At 44.3% G+C, this 24,595-nt stretch overlaps 1 protein-coding gene across 1 annotated transcript; it reads left to right on the forward strand.

Moving 5' to 3' along the window:
* Positions 1–656: 656 nt before the first annotated feature.
* On the forward strand, positions 657–17,247 carry tmem18 (transmembrane protein 18). The gene is made up of 5 exons (XM_038800371.1): positions 657–784; positions 5,838–5,955; positions 13,910–13,964; positions 15,496–15,589; positions 15,686–17,247. Exons 1-5 carry the CDS (start codon positions 698–700, stop codon positions 15,782–15,784), a joined length of 453 nt encoding a protein of 150 aa, XP_038656299.1. The 5' UTR covers positions 657–697; the 3' UTR covers positions 15,785–17,247.
* Positions 17,248–24,595: the final 7,348 nt, after the last annotated feature.

Here is a 24,595-nt window from a genome sequence, read left to right on the forward strand (position 1 = left end):
TTTTATTAAATTAGTGGTTTGAATGCCAAACTTTGTTTTCTTCAAACAAAAGGGCGGAATTCCCAGGAGGGGGAGGCGCAACAATCGCATTGCACCGCCCTGACGCCAGCTCGCCGATTCTCCAGCGCCAATTTTCGAGCGCCCGCATGATCGCTGCCGTGCCGGTCTGGGGCCATTGAAAGCGGCCCCTCCAGCGCCGACCTAGCCCCCTAGAAAGGGGAGCATACTGGATAATTGAGGACCATTGACGCAGGAGTGGTTCACGCCGCTTTTCATGCTGCCGTCAGAACTTGGACGTGGGATTGGAGAATGTGGAGATTGGGCATGTGTTTGATGCCCAACTAGATCTTACCAAAAATCCTGGGGGTCTGGTCTCGGATCATAACAAGAGTTCATTGGATGTTGAGAGTTTATTAGGTTGACATGTCTGGTAGTGATTGATTACTAGCCAATTTAAATAGTTTGCCCAGTTTTTGTTTGCAGAAACACAGAAGTGAGCTCGATATGCTGCTGAGATTGCTGCAGGCACATCCTCACTCAGAGCCTTATCTGCGCCTGCTCCAGACTCACAATGTGTCGCGCGCTCGAGTGTGATTGACAGCTGGAACTGACCAATCGTGTCGCGACTTCCGCCCAGCCTGTGACGCCACTTGATTCATTAGCATAAACCGGATGGCCCGCCCTTTATCAGGCTGTTATGGAGAGGGAGGAGGAAGCGGCGGCGGTGCCGATTGACGAGTTCAGTAAACTGCGGATTACCGGCGTTTGGACCATCCTGCTGTCTGTGAGTCGGGGGAGGAGGGTGGGTTGTTTGGTTATAACGATCGGAATTGGGCTCAGATCCTGATCCCGCGGTAAGGCGGCGGCAGCAGCGGCGGCTGAACTTCCCTCTGGGGGCGGTCTCGGCGCTGTTGAGATGACGTCATTCACGGTGAACTTCATCCAGCTGCGACGGTGACGTCACCCGGTTGTCAGGAGCTGGGTGCTAGATAAATGCAATAACATGAATATCACTTTCCATTGAAACATCAGCAGGGATTAGCATATTGCATTGTGTTTATTTTGGAAATCAATCACAGCTTCATGCCTTCAATGAATTATCTTTTGCCATTCTGAAGAAGCTGTGGCTTGATGATCAACCCTCATGGAGAAAATTAGGTGACAGACTGCCATGGGGGACTGTGCAATGGTGGCTGTGTTGGCAGAGTTGTGGGGGTGAGAGTGTTGTTCTGTGAGCGGAGTAGGTGGGGGTCCTGGCAGAGCAGTGAGAGTGGAGCGGGTTGGTCGTCCTGGCAGAGCAGTGAGAGCGGAGCGGGTGGAGGTCCTGGCAGAGCAGTGAGAGTGGAGCGGGTGGGTCATCCTGGCAGAGCAGTGAGAGCGGAGCAGGTGGGGGTCCTGTCAGAGCAGTGAGAGCGGAGCGGGTTGGGGTCCTGGCAGAGCAGTGAGAGCGGAGTGGGTTCGGGTCCTGGCAGAGCAGTGAGAACGGAGTGGGTTCGGGTCCTGGCAGAGCAGTGAGAGCGGAGCGGGTGGGTCGTCCTGTCAGAGCAGTGAGAGCGGAGCGGGTTCGGGTCCTGGCAGAGCAGTGAGAGCGGAGTGGGTTCGGGTCCTGGCAGAGCAGTGAGAGCGGAGTGGGTTCGGGTCCTGGCAGAGCAGTGAGAGCGGAGTGGGTTCGGGTCCTGGCAGAGCAGTGAGAGCGGAGTGGGTTCGGGTCCTGGCAGAGCAGTGAGGGCGGAGTGGGTTCGGGTCCTGGCAGAGCAGTGAGAGCGGAGTGGGTTCGGGTCCTGGCAGAGCAGTGAGAGCAGAGCGGGTGGGGATCCTGGCAGAGCAGAGAGTTGACCGAGTGGGGGTCCTGGCAGAGCAGTGAGAGGGGAGCGGGTGGGGGTCCTGGCAGAGCAATGAGAGCGGAGCGGGTCGGGGTCCTGGCAGAGCAGTCAGAGGGGAGTGGGTGGGGGTCCTGTCAGAGCAGTGAGTGGAATGGGTGGGGTCCTGCCAGAGCAGTGAGAGGGGAGTGGGTGGGGGTCCTGGCAGAGCAGTGAGAGGGGAGTGGGTTGGGGTCCTGTCAGAGCAATGAGAGCGGAGCTGGTCGGGGTCCTGGCAGAGCAGTGAGAGGGGAGTGGGTTGGGGTCCTGTCAGAGCAGTGAGAGCGGAGCGGGGGGGGTCCTGGCAGAGCAGTGAGAGCGGAGTGGGTGGGTGTCCTGGCAGAGCAGTGAGAGGGGAGTGGGTGGGGATCCTGGCAGAGCAGTGAGAGGGGAGTGGGTGGGGGTCCTGGCAGAGCAGTGAGAGCGGAGTGGGTGGGGATCCTGGCAGAGCAGTGAGAGCGGAGTGGGTGGGGATCCTGGCAGAGCAGTGAGAGCGGAGTGGGTGGGGGTCCTGGCAGAGCAGTGAGAGGGGAGTGGGTGGGGGTCCTGGCAGAGCAGTGAGAGGGGAGTGGGTGGGGATCCTGGCAGAGCAGTGAGAGGGGAGTGGGTGGGGGTCCTGGCAGAGCAGTGAGCGGAGTGGGTGGGTGTCCTGGCAGAGCAGTGAGAGGGGAGTGGGTGGGGGTCCTGGCAGAGCAGTGAGAGCGGAGCGGGTGGGGATCCTGGCAGAGCAGTGAGAGGGGAGTGGGTGGGGGTCCTGGCAGAGCAGAGAGTTGACCGAGTGGGGGTCCTGGCAGAGCAGTGAGAGGGGAGCGGGTGGGGGTCCTGGCAGAGCAATGAGAGCGGAGCGGGTCGGGGTCCTGGCAGAGCAGTGAGTGGAATGGGTGGGGTCCTGCCAGAGCAGTGAGAGGGGAGTGGGTGGGGGTCCTGGCAGAGCAGTGAGAGGGGAGTGGGTTGGGGTCCTGTCAGAGCAATGAGAGCGGAGCTGGTCGGGGTCCTGGCAGAGCAGTGAGAGGGGAGTGGGTTGGGGTCCTGTCAGAGCAGTGAGAGCGGAGCGGGGGGGGTCCTGGCAGAGCAGTGAGAGGGGAGTGGGGGGGGGTCCTGTCAGAGCAGTGAGAGCGGAGTGGGTGGGGATCCTGGCAGAGCAGTGAGAGGGGAGTGGGTGGGGATCCTGGCAGAGCAGTGAGAGCGGAGTGGGTTCGGGTCCTGCCAGAGCAGTGAGAGGGGAGTGGGTGGGGGTCCTGTCAGAGCAGTGAGAGGGGAGTGGGTGGGGGTCCTGGCAGAGCAGTGAGAGCGGAGTGGGTGGGGGTCCTGGCAGAGCAGTGAGAGCGGAGCGGGTTCGGGTCCTGGCAGAGCAGTGAGAGCGGAGTGGGTGGGTCATCCTGGCAGAGCAGTGAGAGCGGAGTGGGTGGGGGTCCTGGCAGAGCAGTGAGAGGGGAGTGGGTGGGGGTCCTGGCAGAGCAGTGAGAGGGGAGTGGGTGGGGGTCCTGGCAGAGCAGTGAGCGGAGTGGGTGGGGATCCTGGCAGAGCAGTGAGAGCGGAGTGGGTGGGGATCCTGGCAGAGCAGTGAGAGGGGAGTGGGTGGGGGTCCTGGCAGAGCAGTGAGAGGGGAGTGGGTGGGGGTCCTGACAGAGCAGTGAGAGCGGAGTGGGTGGGGGTCCTGGCAGAGCAGTGAGAGTGGAGCGGGTGGGGGTCCTGGCAGAGCAGTGAGAGGGGAGTGGGTGGGGATCCTGGCAGAGCAGTGAGAGGGGAGTGGGTTGGGGTCCTGTCAGAGCAGTGAGAGCGGAGCGGGGGGGGTCCTGGCAGAGCAGTGAGAGGGGAGTGGGTGGGGGTCCTGACAGAGCAGTGAGAGCGGAGTGGGTGGGGGTCCTGGCAGAGCAGTGAGTGGAGTGGGTGGGTGTCCTGGCAGAGCAGTGAGAGCGGAGTGGGTGGGGGTCCTGGCAGAGCAGTGAGCGGAGTGGGTGGGGGTCCTGGCAGAGCAGTGAGAGGGGAGTGGGTGGGGGTCCTGGCAGAGCAGTGAGTGGAACGGGTGGGGTCCTGGCAGAGCAGTGAGAGGGGAGTGGGTGGGGGTCCTGGCAGAGCAGTGAGAGGGGAGTGGTTGGGGGCCCTGGCAGAGCAGTGAGCGGAGTGGGTGGGCATCCTGGCAGAGCAGTGAGAGGGGAGCGGGTGGGGGTCCTGGCAGAGCAGTGAGAGGGGAGTGGGTGGGGGCCCTGACAGAGCAGTGAGAGCGGAGCTGGTGGGGGTCCTGGCAGAGCAGTTGGAGCGGGTGGTGGTCCTGGCAGAGCAGCGAGAGGGGAGTGGGTGGGGGTCCTGGCAGAGCAGTGAGCGGAGTGGGTGAGGGTCCTGGCAGAGCAGTGAGCGGAGTGGGTGGGGGTCCTGGCAGAGCAGTGAGAGGGGAGCGGGTGGGGGTCCTGGCAGAGCAGTGAGCGGGGAGCGGGTGGGAGTCCTGGCAGAGCAGTGAGCGGAGTGGGTGGGGATCCTGGCAGAGCAGTGAGCAGAACGGGTGGGTCGTCTGGGCAATCTTCTTCATGTAAATGTCGCACCAAATTCCCTGTTTCCCTGTCTCTGTCCTTTTATACTCTTTTCCCCCATCCTCGCCAATCTTAACTCCACTGTAGGTAGCCATGCCATCAGCCGTAAGATATAGGAGCAGAATTAGGCCATAAGGCCCATCGAGTGTGCTCTACTATTCAATCATGGCTGCTCTGTTTCTCATCCTGATTCTCCTGCCCTCTCCCCATAACCCCTGATTCCATTATTAATCAATAACCTCATCAGGGTCTCTGCAGCACTATGTTTGTTTGTAGAATGCTGTCAGCAAAATAAGCCACTCTATCTCTGCTTGTCAAAACGAGTGATTAAGTTATGAGGTTTGCCAATGATCAAATCTACAACCTGCTAACAAACAAAATAAGATCTTTAGAAATAAAATGATGCAGTTTCAATATTTTTCATAGAATTTACAGTGCAGAAGGAGGCCATTCGGCCCATCGAGTCTGCACCGGCTCTTGGAAAGAGCACCCTACCCAAGGTCAACACCTCCACCCTATTCCCATAACCCAGTAACCCCACCCAACACTAAGGGCAATTTTGGACACTAAGGGCAATTTATCATGGCCAATCCACCTAACCTGCACATCTTTGGACTGTGGGAGGAAACCGGAGCACCCGGAGGAAACCCACGCACACACGGGGAGGATGTGCAGACTCCGCACAGTCAGTGACCCAAGCCGGAATCGAACCTGGGACCCTGGAGCTGTGAAGCATCTGTGCTATCCACAATGCTACTGTGGCTACCATGGTATGCTGCCATTGTATATGGGATCTTACTGAAAATACCGGACAGAAGAACAATTCGGGAATGAAATGGCAATAATAAATACCTCCGGCCTCACTTCCTGTGATATAGATCAATTTGTAATGATGTATCTTCTATGTCATCAGTACATTGCAAATTGCTTTGCAGGCAATAATTTTTGGTCTGGTCACTTGTCACACAAACAACTATGAAAATTAATTTGTTGACTCTCAGTACATTGCAATGCCATGTGAAATGTTTCAGTCAGGTGCTAGAGTGGGCCTTGAACCCGCTACGTTCTGACTCCAAAGTGAGAGTGCTATCATTGGGCCAAATGATTCCCTACCTGTTTCTTAACAAAATGTGGCAATGCAGTTGGGTAATTGAAGGGAAAAAGGAGTTTTGTTTAACGCAGGATATATTTTACTCCTCTGTGAGGAGCCATGTGGGATGGGTTGGCACATTGGGCACTTAGTAAATCATTATGCCCAATTTGTGACCCATGTTGTACACAACAATGTGATGAGAGAATTATTTTCCAAGGTCCACCCAAAGATCCTTTAATTGAGATCCATAACTTCGTAAAAATGTGCAACGGTTCGTATCAGAAGCCTTTTTCAATAGAAGTGATTAAGATGGCTTATTTTGTAAATCTTCTCTTCCCTGGTTTCTTTGCTTGACAGATTCAGTGGTCAGAGTCGTGGATAATTGGATTGCTAGCTTTTCATGCCGTTTGCTTCCTACTCACCTTGATAACCGTTAAATTCTACAAGTTCCAGATTGCTCATTTCCTTTTTATGAGTAAGTTGATTTTATGTCTGTATCAATGTGAAAAACACAAGGCCCGATAACCGACGTGTTGAAGCTGTAGAATAGATCGAGCACATATTTGTTGCATTTAATTCTGTTTACACCTTTTCATAGATTTTTAAACATGTCCAAAAGTGACTTGCGCAAACTAATTATTCTTGGATTCCTTGGTGACACCAGAAGACTTAGAAGGCCAAATTACTTTTTTTTTTGACATAGGCTATCAACATATTTTGAAATACTAAGTGGTTATTTTTAATATCATTTGGTGGAAATGCAAATCACTTTTATATTAGACAGTAGGGATGCATCAAATCCAAATCTTTCTTGCCCGATTGGAGATTGTTATTGAGCTAGTTTGCTTTTAAAATGTACTCCATCCCTTTCATCCCTTTCTCACTATTCTGACTTGGATCATGGTTCACTGACCATTCCATCTGTCACAGGGTTTCTGCACATCTCTAATCCCTCCCTAATTTCTGTAAATAAATAGCAGAGCACCTGGCATTGCATTGCTTTTTGACCATGAAAGGGAACGTGTGGCTCAGTGCTGAGGTGATACCTGGTTAACATTAGTTAAAGTTCTTCAAATATCTATTACTTATTCATTGGAAAAAAACTGGCCACTAAATGTTAGAAAAGGCTTTTCTGATATTCTAGTACTGCAGGTTCGTTCAAATAAATAACAGCGACATTGAGTCATAGAGGTCTACAGCACTGAAAAGGCCCTTTGGTCCACTGGTAAAAATTAACCACCTAACTATTCTAATCCCATTTTCCATCAAGGAATTCTCCGCACCTTTGGGGGCTAGGCCCGCGCCGGAGCGGTTGGCACCATGCTGACTGGCACCAAAACCGGCACCAGCGGCCTTTAACGCCTGGCGCTGGGGCTGGCCGAAAGGCCTTCGCCAGTTCGCGCATGCGCCGGTGATGACGTCAGCGGTAGCTGCTGCTAACGTCACCACCGGCGCATGCGCGCTGGGGGATTCTCTTCCGCCTCCGCCATGGTGTAGGCCGTGGCGGCGGTGGCGGAAGAGAAAGAGTGTCCCCACGGCACTGGCCCACCCGCCGATCGGTGGGCCCCGATCGCGGGCCTGGCCACCATGGGGGCACCCCCCGGGGTCCGATCGCCCTGCGCCCCCCCCCCCCCCCAGGGGCCCGCTCGCGCCGCCGATCCCGCCGCCACCAGAGGTGGTTCAAACCACGGCAGCGGGAGAGGCCTCCCAGCGGCGGGACTTCGGCCCATCGCGGGCCAGAGAATCGCCGCAGGGGGCTCGCCGCTCGACGTGGCGCGATTCCCGCCCCCGCCAATTCCCGGGTGGCGGAGAATTTCTGCCACGGCAGGGGCGGGATTTTCGGCAGCCCCGGGCGATTCTCCGACCCTGCGTGGGGTCGGAGAATTTCGCCCCAGACTTCTACCACCCTCAGAGTGAAAATGTTTTTCCTCATATTCTCTCTAAACTTCCTGCCCCATGCCTTAAATCTAAGCCCCCAGCCACTGATCCCTCCACCAAGTGGAAAAAGTTTCTTCTTGTCCCTCTATGACCCTCATAATTTTATACACCTCAATCATGTCCCCCTTCAGTCTCCTCTGCACCAAGGAAACAACCCCAGTCTATCCAATCTCTCTTCATAGCTAAAGCTCTCCAGCCAAGGCAACATCCTGATAAATCTCCTCTGTATCCTTTCCAGTGCTAACACATCCCTCCTATAATGTGGACTATAGAACTGCACACAATACTCTAGCTGCAGCCTAATCAATGTTTTATACAGTTCCAGCAAAACCTCCCTGGTCTTAACCGCTATGCCTCAGCTAATAAAGGCAAGTATGCCATATGCCTTCTTAACCACTGTATTCACCTGCTCTGTTACCTTAAGGGACCTGTACATGCACAGCAAAGTCCCTCTGATCCTCTATGCTTCCCAGGATACTGCCGTTTATCATGTATTCCCTTTCCTTGTTTGTCCTGCCCAAATACATCACCTTGCACTTATCCAGATTGAATTCCATTTACACCTGAACAGCCCATCTATATCCTCCAGCAATCTAAGGCTGTCCTCCTCACTATTTACCGCCTCACCAATTTCCGTATCATCCGCCAACTTACTGATCAACCCTCCGATGTTCATGTCTAAATCATTTATATAAACCACAATCAGCATGGGCCCCAACACTGATCCCTGCGGGACCCCACTGGACTGGCTTCCAGTCAGAAAAAACCCTCAACCAACATCCTCTGCCTCCTGCCCTCTGCCAATTCTGGATCCAATTTACAAGTTTTCCTTGTGCCCCATAGGCTCTTACCTTCGCTATACATCTGCCATGTGGACCTCATCAAAAGTCTTGCTGAAGTCCAAGTAGACTACGTCAAATGCTTTTTCCTCATCGTAGTCACCTCTTTGAAAAATTCAATCAAGTTGGTCAGACATGACATCGCCTTAAAAAAACATACTTACTGTTCCTGATTAATCCCTGTCTCTCCAAATGCAGATTAATTCTGTCTCTCCGAATTACTTCCAATAAATTGGCCACCACTGAAATTAGGCTGACTGGCCTGTAGTTTCCTGATTTATCCCTTCTGTCCTTCTTGAATAATGATACCACATTGACTGTCCTCCGGCACCTCTCCTGTGGCCAGAGAGGAATTGAAAATTATTGCTAGCGCCCCAGCTATTTCCTCCCTTGCCTCACTGAACAACCTGGTATATATTTCAGAGAAGTGCATAAGTAACAGGGGCGTGGTAGTGGAGCATTTCAACTTCCCCAACATTAACTGGGTCAGCCATAGTGTAAAAGGTTTAGAGGGAGCAACATTCTTAAATGCATCCAGGAGAACTTTTTAGGCCAGTACATAAAAGGTCCGAAATGAGAGGGGTCAGTCCGGGACTTAATTTTAGGTAAGAAAGTCGGGCAAGTAGTTGTAGCGTCGGCGTAAATCTGTGACAGAACAGTGGGGCACATTCAAGAAGGAATGTGCCTGGAGATTTGCCTATTTTAAGCCTGCCAGACCACTTAGAACCTCCTGTCTACGTTAATTTATTTAATTAACAGTCCTTTTCCCTGATTTCTATACCCACACCGTTCCTCACATGAGTTAACACTGACACAAAGTATTCATTTAGAACCTTACCTCTGTCCTCCTGCTCCATGCACAAATTACCACTGTGGTCCTTAATGGGCTCTACTCCTTCATTATCCTTTTTCCCTTAATGTAAAACAATTTTGGATTTTCCTTTATTTTACCTGCTAGTATTCTTTCATGTCCCCTTTCTGCTCCCCTAATTTCCCTTCAGCGCATTCTATAGGCCTCAAGGGCTTCTGCTGTTTTGAGACCTCAATATCTGCCATAAGCCTCCCTTTTTCTCCTTATCCAATGCTGTTTCTACCTCGATATCCAGGATACGCTGGAAATGTTGGTACCTCTCTTTGTCTTGATTAGAACATGTTGACCTTGTCCTTTGCCATTTCCTTCTTGAATGTGCCCCACTGTAATGTCACAGATTTACCTGAAAGTGTCTGCTCCCGATCCACTCTGGCCAAATCATTTCTGATCTTATTAAAATCGGCCGCCTTCCCTTGATCTCAGGCCCACCCTTGAGCTTTTCTACAACAATCTTGAACATAACGGAGTTAGGATCACTATCTGCAAAATGCACCCCACCCACGACGCTACAACTACTTGCCCGACTTTCTTATCTAAAATTAAGTCTGGGACTGACCCCTCTCATTTTGGACCTTTTATGAACTGACTTAAAAAGTTCTCCTGGATGCATTTTAAGAATGTTGCTCCCTCTAAACCTTTAACACTATGGCTGACCCAGTTAATGTTGGGGAAGTTGAAATGCTCCACTATCACTACCCTAATACATATGCACTTCTCTGAAATTTGCGAACATATCTGCTCTTCTATTTTTCTCGGCCTATTAGGGGGCCTATAGAACACTCCCCGCAATGTGATTGCTCCTTTTTGGTTATTAAGTTCTACCCATTTGGCTTCAGTTGAAGAGCTGTCTAAGGTGCCGACCCTCCTTACTGATGTAATTAATTATCTCCTTCCCTATCTTGCCTGAAGATCCTGTATCTGGAAATATTGAGCTGCCAATCCTGCCCCTCTGAACCATGTCTCAGTGACAGCAATGGCATCATACCCTCTTGTTTTAATTTGTGCCCTCAATTCATCTGCCTTGTTCGTCAGATACCAATAAAAACCATCCAATCTTGCCAAACTCCCTTGTGACTTAACTGGTCTAGACATTATGCGCCTACCTGACTCACTTGATGTCTCTTCTAATTTTGGCTGTGCATTTATCCCTGCTGAACCGTCTCGCAGGATCGCAGCCCTGTGCCAAGTAAGTTTAAACCCCCAACAGCACTAGCAAAGAGCCTTACAGTGAGTAATGTTGCTCCATCTTCAATAACATATTCTTGTTTTTACATTTTTTGATGTAGTGGTCCCCACGCTATCAAATATAGTAACATTAATGTTTCTATATTATAATACCTTTGTCCACCATTACTGGTTTGCAAGATTGTCTTCCAAAACATAGGGCAGGTCGGCTTGTAGGGAATGCAAACCTGGATACCTGATGTGGATTGGAAACACTGAAAATAGTGTTGCTGGCCAAATTGCTTGACGCCTTTGAAACTTTGTATGAACTGGTGTGAAGTTTGCAGTCAGGCTTGGCATTGCTGTATGGTTATTGCCACTGGAGGGCAGTGTGGTGCTTTGTAAATATTCTCCAAACCTCTTGCATCAAACGTTGAAGTACGTATACAAATAACCTGTTTAAATGTTACAAGACAATCAATTAACTGAAAAAAACTAAACAATTTATCTAACTGAATCCAAATTTCTTATCTTTTAGTTTGCACCTACTTTTTAGCATTTAGTACTTTGATCAGTATTGTCAAGAAATCGAGCCAGATTGGGAGCAGGTTGGAGGGAATCTTGACCAGTTGTTGTATTGGCCACCAGGTATCCACAAAATCCATCAGTCAGATAAGCCTTTGGTATATCTACATGTAATGCAATTTAATACCTATCTATAATATTTGTGGTTCATTACGAAATGATATATCATATACAAGGCTGTGAGATGCCGATAGATTTTATGACCTGCATCTTCCCTCAGTCCTCTGCAACCTCACGATGTTTTTATTGCCCCGACTTACTTTCCTTTCAAATTCCCCATTTAATAATTGACTCCATCATGGGCCTTGAGTTGTTACATTTAATTGTCTATTTTTGTTCAGTATCTGCATCTCATTGGTTATGAAGTTTTTTCAATTATGCTTTTTATAAAGCTGTTTAAAATATGTTGGAGTAAACTCATTAGAGATTATATTTTGCTGTATGTTAAGTTTCTATTTCACTGGAAACTGTACATGGAACGTGAGATATAGTGAGGAGTAGTTATAATTACCACTGAGTTATTTCCTTTGGTCAGGCACATTTTACAAAGCTAAATATGTTGGCATTGTGAATCTTAACCATTAGTATACAACTTGCAGATATATTATAATGTAAACGGATGTAAATATTTTGTAGTGAGATTCATTGCTGATGATGGCAGCTTAGTGGATTAATGCTTCTGAGTTTCGATTCCGCCTGGTATCTGCTACCTCAGTCATTTCGAGCTCTACTTGAGTGATAACCAAAATTTTGGACTGCTTAAGTTAGTTGCCATTGAGCTGTCTAAATAATTATACCATATATAAATAATTATAATATGGAATATCTTAAATTAAAATAACATTGCTGTACTACTTAAAAACTGATAACATAATTGGCATTAATTTTAATTCTATTTTCCAAAAAAACTTTAGTGAAAAGTGTAGAGCTACACCATAACTGAAGTGAAACATGATACTGTTATCTTTATCCAACCTGTCAATCCTGGGAGCCACGATGGAACTAATGACTGCTGTAGATGTACACATCAGCCCTGAAACACGGGGCTGGATTCTCTGCCAGCGTGATTCTCCATTTTGCTGGTGCCTGGGGGGTTCCCGACCGTGTAGGACTGCCCCACAATAGGAAACCCCATTGCCTGGCCGGCGTAACAAGAATCCTGCTGGCGGGTCAGAGCAGAAATGTGTCGTGGCGGGGGCGGAGAATCCAGCCCACGATCTCTCCGAATAAGTGCTTAAATAAGCAAGAGGCAGAGAAAATTAGCAAATGTTTGAATATTTATTAACATTCAGAAGAAATACAAGCATAGAGATCATGGTGTAGGTATATTTTGTCCTTTGAGGTTAAGTTTGTTTTAATGTAAAATAACATGTAATTTAATATTGATGGGAATGTGTGAACCCTTTGGCCTTATGGAGGTTGAATATATATGTTACATGACCATGGATTTGGATGGAAGATAACAGTACAGAGTTGTTTACAAAAACAGATAAAATGGGAAATGCTGCATGAAGTTGGTGCATGGACATTGGTGGGTGAGCAATCTGTATTGCAATGGCTTGCAGTTCCAATGCATCATAGGTTTGACAATGATCTACAGTTTTTATGTCCTTCGATTACAGTAAGTGGTGGTTGCTGATTCACATCAGTAAATGGTGTGTTATCATTGTCTTTGAAGTCGGGGCCCTTTTTTTGTAGACAGATGTACAATTTTAGAAAAGTAGTTTACAAAAAGAAAAAAATTCTCGAAATCTGCATTGATCAAGGTAGACTGAAAATACAATTGAAATTTTTTTAAATTAATGCTAGCCTTTGTATTAACTCAATTGAGGTATAAAGTATGACCAAATTTCATATCTGACTCAGATTCTGCTTTATTATATTTTGCACCTCAACACTGAATTCTTTGATTTAACTTATGTTAATGTATAATTTTCATCCTTCCAAAGTAAACACTGGATGCAACTTTCCAATCCTAACAGAACGTGTACAAATGTGTTTTATTTAAAGGTGAGCGCAGGGTTGCATTGCAGGGATTTAGAAAATAATATCTGTTCTATTCCAAAGCTTAGAATTGGGAAGTATTGAGAAACCACACTCCAGAACTGTGAATGTTACATTTCCCAAGTGTCCAAAATTTGAAAGATTATATAGAAAAAGCAGTAATTTTCAAGAAACATGATAGGTTGCATCCCCTGTCCTCCCACCTAAACAAAGCATCCCTGTCAAAGTCGGGGTCAATGTTGCTAACATCACTCTGCTTCTAATTTGTTAATTGACCTGCCTGGTCCAACATGGATTACATTTACTACTCAGCACGTACTCAGGGTATCATTCACTTTGACTGCACTCAAAACTGTTTACAATAGAATTGTACTGTTACTGCAAAGCAGAACAAGTTCACATGAATATCAAGTCACAGTCTTGAGCATTTTGAAGAAACCTGGTGTGACAAAATTATTACTGTGCCCAGTGTGAGGGAAAATGAAAATAAATTGATTTCCTTTACAAATATTGAATTCTATTATTCGCTTGATTTCCAATCACTTCCATGATTTTCATCCCTTCATTAATCCCCCACCACAAAACAATAATTTGAGGAATAAAGTGATCACATTCCTGAAGCTTCCTATGTTTTGATGTGCACAAGCTGTTGAAACAACTGTTAAATTGAGGTTACTCAATGGGATTGCATTTAACAGCAAAATCTGAAGCCAAGCCCCAAAACAATAACATCTGTTCTGGTTCTGTACTATTGGTTTGAGTCCACTTGTGCAAAATGCAGTTGGTATACCTTCCATATTAAATTCGCACCAATATAATGGATAAAGTATGTGTAGCTGACTGGCAATGATTTCTTTTAAAAACGTCAAATGCTGAAAACCTGATTTAAATTAATTGAACAATTTGAATATCGGGGAATATCTGCTGCCGATGACAACAGGTTGTTCATACAAGCTAAGTATTTTTAACTTGGTTGTTAAATGTTCATCCCCAACTAATTTTAATCACATTCTTTCTCTTTATTGCAGTTGTGTTGGTATACTGTGCAGAATACATTAACGAAATGGCAGCATTGAATTGGAGGTAAAGGCGTTGGGAATATTATGGCATAAAAACTGTTATTTAACCTTTCTAAACAGTTTATTATGCCATTGATTTCTCAGATTTAGACATTTTAGATATACCTTTCAAAAAGTCGCTGATAATTTGTCAAAGAAGAAATCAAATCCAATGTGTTAATTCAGTTGTGCATCAAATAGCTCTGCTCAGTTGAATACAGTTGTACGGTTTTGAATACTGTGAAGTATTGCAAAATATAGGTAGTTATTTACGTTGTTTAATCTGGGTTGAATCTGAAAAGCAGAAGTTGGTGTAAGACAGTAGTTGGTTTTAAAAGCTAGTTCTGACTCCATTGGGGGAGCAAGGGGCAATATCCAAGTTTGTAGATTATATTGAAAAAAGAAGAGGAGGAAATGGTTTTGATGAACAAAAAAAATGTTGCAAGGGGATATCGATAAAATGGCAAAATGGGCAAGAAAGTGGCAGATGGAATTAAATGTCAGCAAATCTGAAGTGCTTCATTTTCCAGCCAGAAAACAATATATAGTTATACTTTGGAAGGAAGGTGGATGAAGAGCAGAGCAATTTGGGGGATTCGGGTACAAAGATACCTTGACTCGAGTAAATAAAACTATGAAAATGCTGATGGAAAATTGAGTCTTTTGCTGATGGATGTAGAAAGTACAAATTGAGATGGAATGGTGATTTGATATAAAACCTTAAGGCCAGAGTACTTTGGGTTACCTGCTAAATTAAGAACATTGTATCCTCTATATTGCCCCAATGTAGATTTCCTGGGATGATGCCTGGTATAAAGAAATGCATATAAGAAGGTAGTCACGAAAACTTGGAACTGCTCATCAGAACAGAGGGTTTTGTGGGGTGACACGATAAGAGATGTTTTAAAATTTATTTTGAGACTGGATAAAAATAAACTGTTTCCAATGATAGACATATCTAGAATAAAGCGGCATGGTTCTAAGATTAAATGCGAAAGATGTACCATGAAAACAAGGAAAGCATCTTTGTACAGAAAGCTGAGTTAGAGATTGAAGCAGAGGCCATGCCAACCATGACGACATTTAAGAATAGAATAGATAGGTGATTGACTAAAAGGGGAATAAAGCAATTAATGTAAGTTCCTTGCATTAGGACGACTACTTGGGGGAGGATAAACACCAGCATAGACTAGTCGGACTGAATGGCACATTGCAGTAGTGCAGTTCTAAACTACTGTTTCTAAGTAGTGCAACTTGAATCTAGTATTTAATTTGATGAATCAAAATAATTCTAAATTCATTTTATTTGAACTTTTATCTAATTGTTAGAAATGGTAACATTTTATTTTAATAGTATGTGCTAACTGGAGATTTTTCGTTAATATTTGCTCTTTTGGAAAAAATGTAGCTGCAAGCACAAAGCACTTAATTGAAATAATTGAAACTTTCAGTTTTAGTTGTAAATCTTGTTTGTGTTGTTCAAATTAGTAGTACACTATAGTAAACTGCCTTATACTTTCAGACAAAAGCTCAGAATATAAAAAATCTTTTTCCAGATCATTTTCCACGCACCAGTACTTTGACTCCAATGGGATGTTTATTTCACTCGTCTTTTCAACTCCACTTTTACTGAACACGATGATCATTGTGGTATGAGTTCATTTCCATTTGCTTTGGTGCTTCCAGTTGCCTAAGAATTTAATCTTTTTCCCCCCTTAATTTAACCACTTTCTGCTGTTTTCTTAGATTGTGTGGGTGTACAGAACATTGGCAGAAATGACAGAACTGAAGTCACTGAAGCAGAGAAGGAAGGCAAACAAAGAAAAGGAAAATAAAGCTGCATAAGACTTTTTTTTTAACGTTCTAATCCTGTGCATAAACTCGCAATCATCTGGGATTTTTTTTTTTACTTCCATTCTTTCGCGTTAGTATAAAAAAAGTGTGAACACAAACCAGAGAAATGTTATAAATGCAAATTGTTGTTTCCACCCATGCTGACTTTTCACTAATATCAGTGAAAGGGGGAAAATACATCCCTTTCTGCTATAAATCTCTCTCCAATGGTATCCAGCATGGGATGTTCTTCTTGACTGAAGTGGATGGAGGGTAGGAAAACAAACCAGATCACTTGATTGGCCTGGATAACTCAGCAAACAATGATTTGGGGTTTTTGTTTTTAGCACTGCCAGTGTGGAGCTTCATGTAGTCAAGGTGTATACGTCTAAAACTGACCAAAGAGGGAGTGACATTTGTCTGAATCCAGGATATATACCTATGCAGGCGACGCTTTTCAGTGGAAGTCATAAATTGCCTTCATTGGAAAAACTTACACTTTGGTCCAGTGTGACCCCTACTTTCACAGCATGAAGAATTCCACAACTTGAAAGTGGTCTTGGGTTGGTGAACAGTACCGACTGAACTATGATATTTTACATCTGCTTTCATCATCAGTGTCTTTTTCACTCTTCTTTAGCCTGTAACAAGGGATTTTAATAACACTAAAACAGATGATCCTGAAAATACGAGTCCAGCACTAGGTGGAACATTTCCTGGAGTGTCTGTCTGTTGGTGTATCTGGTCCGAGGTGCTGCAGTGGATTATTTAACTCCAGCCACATGGGAAGTGGGGGTAGATTTAACCAAAATATCTGAAAGGGGTGATAGGCTATTTTTCCAAGTTCTTGCCGAAGGGGCATAGCCAAAACATTGTAGTTGTGTTAGAAGCACGTCTTGAAAGAAAATGACCTTCACTATCTGAATGGAATATGTCTCCGTAACTCACTGGAAACCTTTAGCACTGAACCTACCAGAGAATATAGTCCAGTGAAGATTACATAATCAAAATATCAACAATGAATGCCAAAAAGGGCTGGCATTTTTCTAAGACAGGCTTGGCTCTTAGGTGGGCTTCACTGGACAATATCCTGACATATTGTACATCCAACCATGATTCCCAGGCCACAAACAAGGAGATTCTTGCCCTTCCTCAGCCCTCCATCCTGCTGATGTAGTTTTCCTTTTTTTTCGGAAAGAACTTCCATCCAAACCAAACAAATCTCCATGGGAGCTGGTGGAGCTGGACAGGACCTGGTCCATCGGGGTTCCAGCCTGGTTTCCAGTCCTTGTTTCAAACTCCTGCCATACATGCTGTGTGGTGGAAAGGCCATAAATTATATGCTTCAATATATCTTGTGTAAAAAAATAAATTTGTAAATATATACATACATATATATCTGAAATGGATATTTGTGAGATTTTTGGAATGTGTTGTGCAACAAGATATTTAATTAAACCTCTTACTGCCCCATATTTTTGATTGTACTACTAAGGATACTTTAAAAGGGAAAAAAAAAAGTGCACCATATTATTAATTTTGAAATTTAGATTAGCAAGTCAGAAACAATTTTTATTATAAAGCAGTTATACCCATTTTGGCTGGATCTGAGTGCCAATTACTTTCCTTCCTTGGAAAAAAAAAACTCCTTTTCCGCAATCAGCTGACATTTTGCTAAGAAAGCAGAATCAATCAACCCCAAGGGAAGGATTTTTGGAAAAGTGAAAACATGACCAATAGGTCATTTGTTTCTGACATCACAATCAATGCCAAACACTTCATCTGAGTAATCCCATTGAGAAGCTTCAGATCTCCCTTTATCTTTAATACCAAATTTACATTTGTCATACCAGCTATTTTATGTGCTGTTTCAGGGCTGTCACATTGATTTCAATTAGTACCAAATTGCTGATAGTTTGTCATAAATGTATGCCTTGGAATCTTTACAAGAAATTGGATTGAAACTACTGAAGCTCACTATGTGAAACAAAATGAAACCAAATCTGTTGTTGACATGTACAGTTCTTAAGGAAAACTGTGGAGGATTAGATCTGAGTAATAACATATAGAAGTGGAAAGCCAAGGTTGTTTATCAAGACATTGGCAGTTAGTTCATCAGAGTTTTGTTTATTTTCTATTCTGCCTTAACACTGTCTTTAACACTTTTAAGACTCCCAAAAATGTTTTAACAGCTGCCTCTCCAGCTCTCGGTATGCATACCACTAGCCAACCTCTTGAACTCCTAAATTGAGAATAATAGCTACACTAATTTTTTTTTTTAACACAAAGAACATTTTCTTTTTGCTGTTAGAAATAGGTTTCTCCATACAAAGACAGGTTTTAAAATTCAAAAGTTAATACTTTTTGAACAGTTTGCTATTTCAATTTGATAGAGGACCATTAGTTTGGTGCTGTTTAATAAGGTGTCAGAATATATTTATTGTAGTGATAGAAAAGGGAATATGGTGACAAGTATTACTGTTATCACACGATGACATGTTTCACGTAATATCATTGTGTGATATGTTTTATATCATCAGAAATTAGTTAATCCATTTGAGATCCCATAAGAGTAGATCCGAGTAATTGCTAAATGGTGGAAAGCTAGGAACAGTGGAAGTCCAAAGACACATTAAAAACATTGGACAATATAGAAAAAGGCGAATAGAATTCTGACCTTGTATATCGAGAGAGCTACCAGCCTCCCCGAACAGGTGCTGGAATGTGGCGACTAGGGGCTTTTCACAGTAACTTCATTTGAAGCCTACTTGTGACAATAGTGATTTTCATTTCATTTCAAAATGCAAGGAGGTAGAAATTGTGACAGCCACGCAAAGTCCTGGTTCGACCATTCCTGGCAGTATTGTGAGCAGTTTTGGGCACCAGACCGTTGGAAGAATATCCTGAGCTTGTAGGTAGTGCAACATAGGATGCAGTTAAATTGCAAGGAGAGATTACGTGAACTAAGGTTAAATTTCCCTCTCATTTAGAAGAGGCGATTTGATTAAATGTTTCAAGAAGAGGGGAATGGATAGGGTAGCTAGAGATAAATTATTTCTGCTGGTTGCGGAGTCTAGTACTAGGGTACATAGTCCAAGTATTAGAGCAAGAGAGTTTCAGGATTGAAGGTGGGAAACGTTTTTACAAACAAGAGCTTTGTAACTGGTTAAAAAAAAATTGCAGCAGGCTGCTGTGCAGAGGAGCCTTGGTGTACTTGCACATGAATCGCAAAAAGTTGGTTTGCAGGTGCAAGCTGGCGGGTGAAACTAGAACTAGGGAGCATAGCCTCAAAATAAGAGGGAGCAGATTTAGGCACTCAAAGGGTTGTGAATCTGTGGAATTCCCATTTTTGAACAGTAAAGGAATTAAGAGTTATGATGAGCGGGTGGATAAATGAGGCCGAGTCCACAAAAAGATCAACCATGATCTTATTGAATAGTGGAGCAGGCTCAAGAGACCAGATGGCCCACTCCTGCTCTTGGTTCTTATGTAAAGGATTGGAACTCTCTTTAAACAGTGTTTGATGGTAGGTAGGTCAGTCATTAAATGTAAGATCAATATTTTTGTTAATCAGTGATAAAGAATTGTGGCAAAGGCAAGTCTATGGAGTTAAGTCACAGATCATTATCTTATTAAATAATGGAACAGGCTTTGGAGGAGTGGGAAACTAAATGCCCCTATTCCACATTGTCTAATGCTGAAATGAGCAAACCAATGACTCAATTATAAATATCAACCGAGGTTACAAATGTGAAGATGAGATTTTTCTTTCCGTAATATCAGTGGTACATAAGGGAAGATTTTTTGCAGCACCTTGCATAATAAAATGTTGTCTGAAATAATATACAAATGTGTTACATCAAAACAGAAAGGGCCATCGGGTCTCCGAATCGTAAAAGACTGGCCATATGACTGGGCATGCACGTGAGGATCCTGTGGAAGTCCTGATGTGGAACCAATGTGGGAATTGCTTGGGAAATTTCAACTTCTGATGGGCAATTCCCCTGCTCCCCAGGACCCTTTGTGAATGTCTCCAACTCTGAGTTAGAGTTGGACATTTATGTGGTACTTGCCTATTGGTTGGCCAGGGAACCTGGGTATTTATACAACTGACTCCCATCCCTCCGCCAAACATCACCCCTTGACTATCTCCCGAACCTGACTGCTACCTACCCTCCTGACTACCTCCCTGACCTGATCAAGTAGCACCCCCCCCCGCCCTGCTGTCTACAAAGACCCGACTAGCTCCCTGACCACCTTACCTAACCCAACTATGCCCCGATTACCCCTTAACCCAATCTGACTACCTGCCTGCCACATTGCCCTCTCTAGCCACCACATGCACCTGCCATCTCATCCACATCCATTCACTAACATTCAAACTGAATCTTTAAACTTGCCATATGGCTACTATGTGCCATAAAAAAGGAACATATCCTGCCCCCAGCTCTACTCCACTGACGTAGTGCCCTGAGGAACAGTGCATTGATCATTTCTGGGAAAGCAGAGTTTGCAAGGGTCCTGCAAGAAATGCAGAGCAATGTCTGGTCAGGGGAATTTGCAAAGCGGCAATGTGATGCTCATGGCCAGTGCTTGGAAAATCCAGACCGTTAGACATGAACGTAGTTCCAGCATTTAAGCATCTTATACTATATTAAGTAAGTACAGGACCTCTACTAAAATATTTCCTGAAAATGAACAACCACAAAAAACAGAACTTCCTTTTGTAACCTTATAATAATCAAAATGTTTTCCAACAAGTATTGAAGTGTGCCATTGCAAATATTAAGTTCAAAATTTGACGAATAACATTTCAATATTGCAGCAGGAGGTGGTGTGTCTGATGTCGCATCATTGCATTTTTTATCCATGGAATTATCTATCTGTTAATGGACATGTTACACTCAGTCATCTATTCTTGTCTGCATTGATGTAACACAATTCTCTGAGATACTTAACCAATTCCACCATAACAGCAGGAAACTAGTTCACGGGTTATGTAATGCTGCTTTAGGGCTGTGTACACACGGTCTACATCAATGACTCATAAAGTCAACATTGATTTACTTTTGGATAGCCCATGGTGCTTGCTTTTAGTATAATAGTCAAGATTGTACATGAAAGAGTATATAATGTGAAAGATTGTACATGAAGGAGTATATAATGTGATAGATCCTCTAATTTCCATCTCATATCCTCAGACCAGGTAATGTTTTCAAATATATCTCATATCACCTGTAGTAACATGGGATTAGAAGTAGGCCATTCTGTCTCTTTAGGCATTCAGCCCTTTAAGACTTTTATTTTTGGTTAGATCATGACAGATTTATATCTTCACTTGGCTCTGATAACTATTAATTCTGCCCAACAAAAATCTATCAATCTCTGTTTCCATTTGATCTAACCTCAACAGCTTTTTAAGAAGAGAGTTTCATATGTTCACTATCATTTAGATGCAGACATACTTCCTGACATCAATACTGAATGACATAGCTCCAGTTTTCATAGAATCATAAAATTTACAGTGCAGAAGGAGGCCATTTGGCCCATCGAGTCTGCACCGGCCCTTGGAAAGAGCATCTCTCTCCACCCTATCCCCGTAACCCCACTTAACCTTTATGGACACGAAGGGCAATTTAGCATAGCCAATCCACCTGACCCGCACATCTTTGGACTGTGGGAGGAAACCCACACAGACACGGGGAGAACATGCAGACTCCCCACAGACAATGACCCAAGCTGGGAATAGAACCTGACACCCTGGAGCTGTGAAGCAACTGTGCTAACCAGTGTGCTACCGTGTTGCCCTGTGCTACCATGCTTCCCCTTTACCGTTTTAAGGTTGTGATCCCTTATTCTGGATACTGCTACTGAAGAAACCATTTTCTTTCTCTGTAATACCATATCTTTAATCATCTGAACAAAAAATTTCAATTAGGTCACCCTTTTAATATTTTATAATCAAGAAATGCAAACCTAGACTATGCAAACTGTCCTCAAACTTTATTTCCTTTAGTCCCGTTATCATTCAGTGAATCTGCAACGCACCCACTCAAAAGGTCAAAAAATCAATCCTGAGATGCAGTGTCCAAAACTAAACATGGTACTCCAGTTGGGATCTAACAAGAGTTGTATGTAACTAACGAGATTTCCACTCCTTTGTATTCTCGCTCTCTTGAGATAAAGGATAATGTTCCATTAGCTTTTTTAATTACCCTTTGTACCAATTCCACTGGCCTTTAGTGGTTCCTGTACGTGGATCCCTAACATTCTTTTATTTATTCACAATGGGATATGGATGTCAATGGCAAGGCCAGCATTTATGGCCCATCCCTAATTGTCGTAATGATATCCCTCCACAATTCCAAGCTTCTCACCATTTGCAAAAATCCATGCTGTCACTCCAATGTGGTGGTCCTGAGGGTCCACTGCATTGCTGGAGGTGCCGCCTGTCAGGGGAAACCCCATCTATCCTCTTAGATGGATGTAAAAGATCACATGGCAATGTTCTGAAAAAGTACAGGAGAGTCATCCACTCTGTCCTGGCCAACATTCATCCCCCGATCAGCATTACAAAAATAAATTATCTGGTCTTTGTCACTATGTGGGAGCTTGTGTGCAAATTGGCTGCTGTATTTCCTAAATTACAAAATTGAACATACTTCAAGCGTACTTCATTGGCTGCAAAATGCTTTGAGATGCCCAGTGGTCATGAAAGTGCTATAGTCGGTTTTTAGAAAGTACTCTTGATCTATATTTCTTGGGTCCAAATTGGACAGCCTCACATTCCTTCACATGGAACTACATCTGTCACAGTCTTGCCTCTTCTTAATCTATCAGTATCCATTTTCAAACTTTGCTCCCATTTATTTCATTTACTATGCCACGCAATCGTATGTCAGCAAACTGAAATATATAGCTCTCCATTCCTTCATATATAAATTGAGCGAAACACTAAACGTCGTAATAATGATCACTGCAGGACACAACTAGTCATAAACTGCCAATTATAAGTATTTTCTTGTTTCCTAATCAATTTCCTACCCATGTTAACAGGTTACCTTTAATTTCATGTACTCCCATTTTTGTTAGTTGTCTCTTGTCAAATGCATGGTAGTCCAGAGACACATCTTTATCCATCAGGTTAGCGACTCCTCAAAAAATTCAACTAGGTTTGTTAGACATGTAGTTATCCTTTACAAAGGTTCTCTGTTATCAGCTCATATTTCTTCAACTGTTCAATCACTCTGTCCCTAACAAATTCTAGTAACTTTTCAGCAACAAATATTAATGCCTCTAATTTTCATGGTAGCTTTTGCCGTAAGAATAATGGTTAGGCAACAAACACTCACCATTATTAAGGACTAAATCAGACTGTAACCTCTATGACCACATATGCCCAGTGAGATGTGGAAATCAAAAAGTTATTGACAGAGCCACCCTGCTCTTTCAGGGGTATCTGATTGAATAACCCACCATTCAGATACATGAATTTGCAGTAATTATCCACTAGATATCCAGGGCATATCTGAAGAAATGCAAAGTACCTGCCTCGCTACTGTTTAAAGTTTGCACAGATTTAATTAAACATGGAGTCACACAGAAGGAGATTTTTGGATGGTAGAGACTTGTACAAAACAAGTTCTTGCGACTCAAATTGTTTTTCCAATTTAATTTACATTTCTGTGACTATCCCAGAAATGTTTAAAAAGGAGAGGCCTGTGGGGAAAAACACCTTTTTCTTTTAGGACAATATTGTTTATCTCTGTATGTACAGAATTGGAGAATGCCACAAGGAGCAACAAAGGAGAATCATACACCGTGTCTGGAGTCTCATCAGGAGAAACAATTACTCACCCAGAGATTGCACAGTGAGAAGCTGTCTTTTGAAATGGTGTCAAAAGAGATGTGTGTGAGATCGCTCTTTAGTAAGAAGGCAATCTCCCACCTCTGTATTAAAAGATGGTGTCTTGGAGGAGCCATTAAAGTAACCACAGAATTCAAGTTTGATGCACATATCGGCCATTTCAATCAGTTTGAAATAAAAAGTGACAAATACAAACTTAGGATCATCCAAAACACAGTTGCCTCTGTCCTTAATTGCACCGAATCCCAACAACCATCTGTCCTGTGCTTGCTTCTGGCCTGTGTTGGCTCCTGGATTAACAAGACCTCAATTTTAAAAATTACTTGTTAGCAAATCCCTTCATGACTCTCCCCTATTCTTTCATTTCCTCCACCACACAATACTCCCAAGATATCTGCATACATCTACTTTTGGTCTCTTGAGCATCCCCGATGTCAATTACTCCACTATTGGTGGCCATGATTTCAGTTGACAGCATTTTAAGCTCTGGAACTTCCTCTCCAAACACCTCCACCTCTCGCTATCTCTTTCCTCCTGTAAGCTTATGTTCATCTGCCCTAACATTTTCTTACATGGCATGGTGCCAAATTCTCCCTTCTTGTAGTCCGGTGACATGCCTGGCATGTTTTATTATATCATGGTGTTATATATGGTTGTTATAAACAACCGCGGAGAGGACCCGCACCGACCATGCATATTACTCAACTCTGCAAGGAACAGCATTCACCAGGTTACGTTACCCAGAGCTCTGTAAGAACCTGTTAGTGGCTTATGTAGTTAGGCAGTGATGAAAGTGGTAAGAAGCCTTCCCCATTCCTGTCTCTATCTCCAGTAAAGCCCAGTTTAGAATGAAATACTGAGTGAAAGACTTCTAAGAAGAATTGGAATAATTATTAAAGAACTTTATGTACACATTGAGCACGGTGGCACAGTGGATAGTGCTTCTGCCTCACAGC

The sequence above is a fragment of the Scyliorhinus canicula genome, chromosome 6, assembly GCF_902713615.1.
Source record: "Scyliorhinus canicula chromosome 6, sScyCan1.1, whole genome shotgun sequence".
NCBI lineage: Eukaryota > Metazoa > Chordata > Chondrichthyes > Carcharhiniformes > Scyliorhinidae > Scyliorhinus > Scyliorhinus canicula.

Coding starts and splice junctions, on each gene's coding strand:
- tmem18 (XM_038800371.1), top strand. CDS start 698: ATGGAGAGGGAGGAGGAAGCGGCGGCGGTGCCGATTGACGAGTTCAGT. Junction 13,965..15,495: donor ATGGCAGCATTGAATTGGAG/GTAAAGGCGTTG, acceptor ATCTTTTTCCAG/ATCATTTTCCACGCACCAGT. Junction 15,590..15,685: donor TGAACACGATGATCATTGTG/GTATGAGTTCAT, acceptor CTGTTTTCTTAG/ATTGTGTGGGTGTACAGAAC.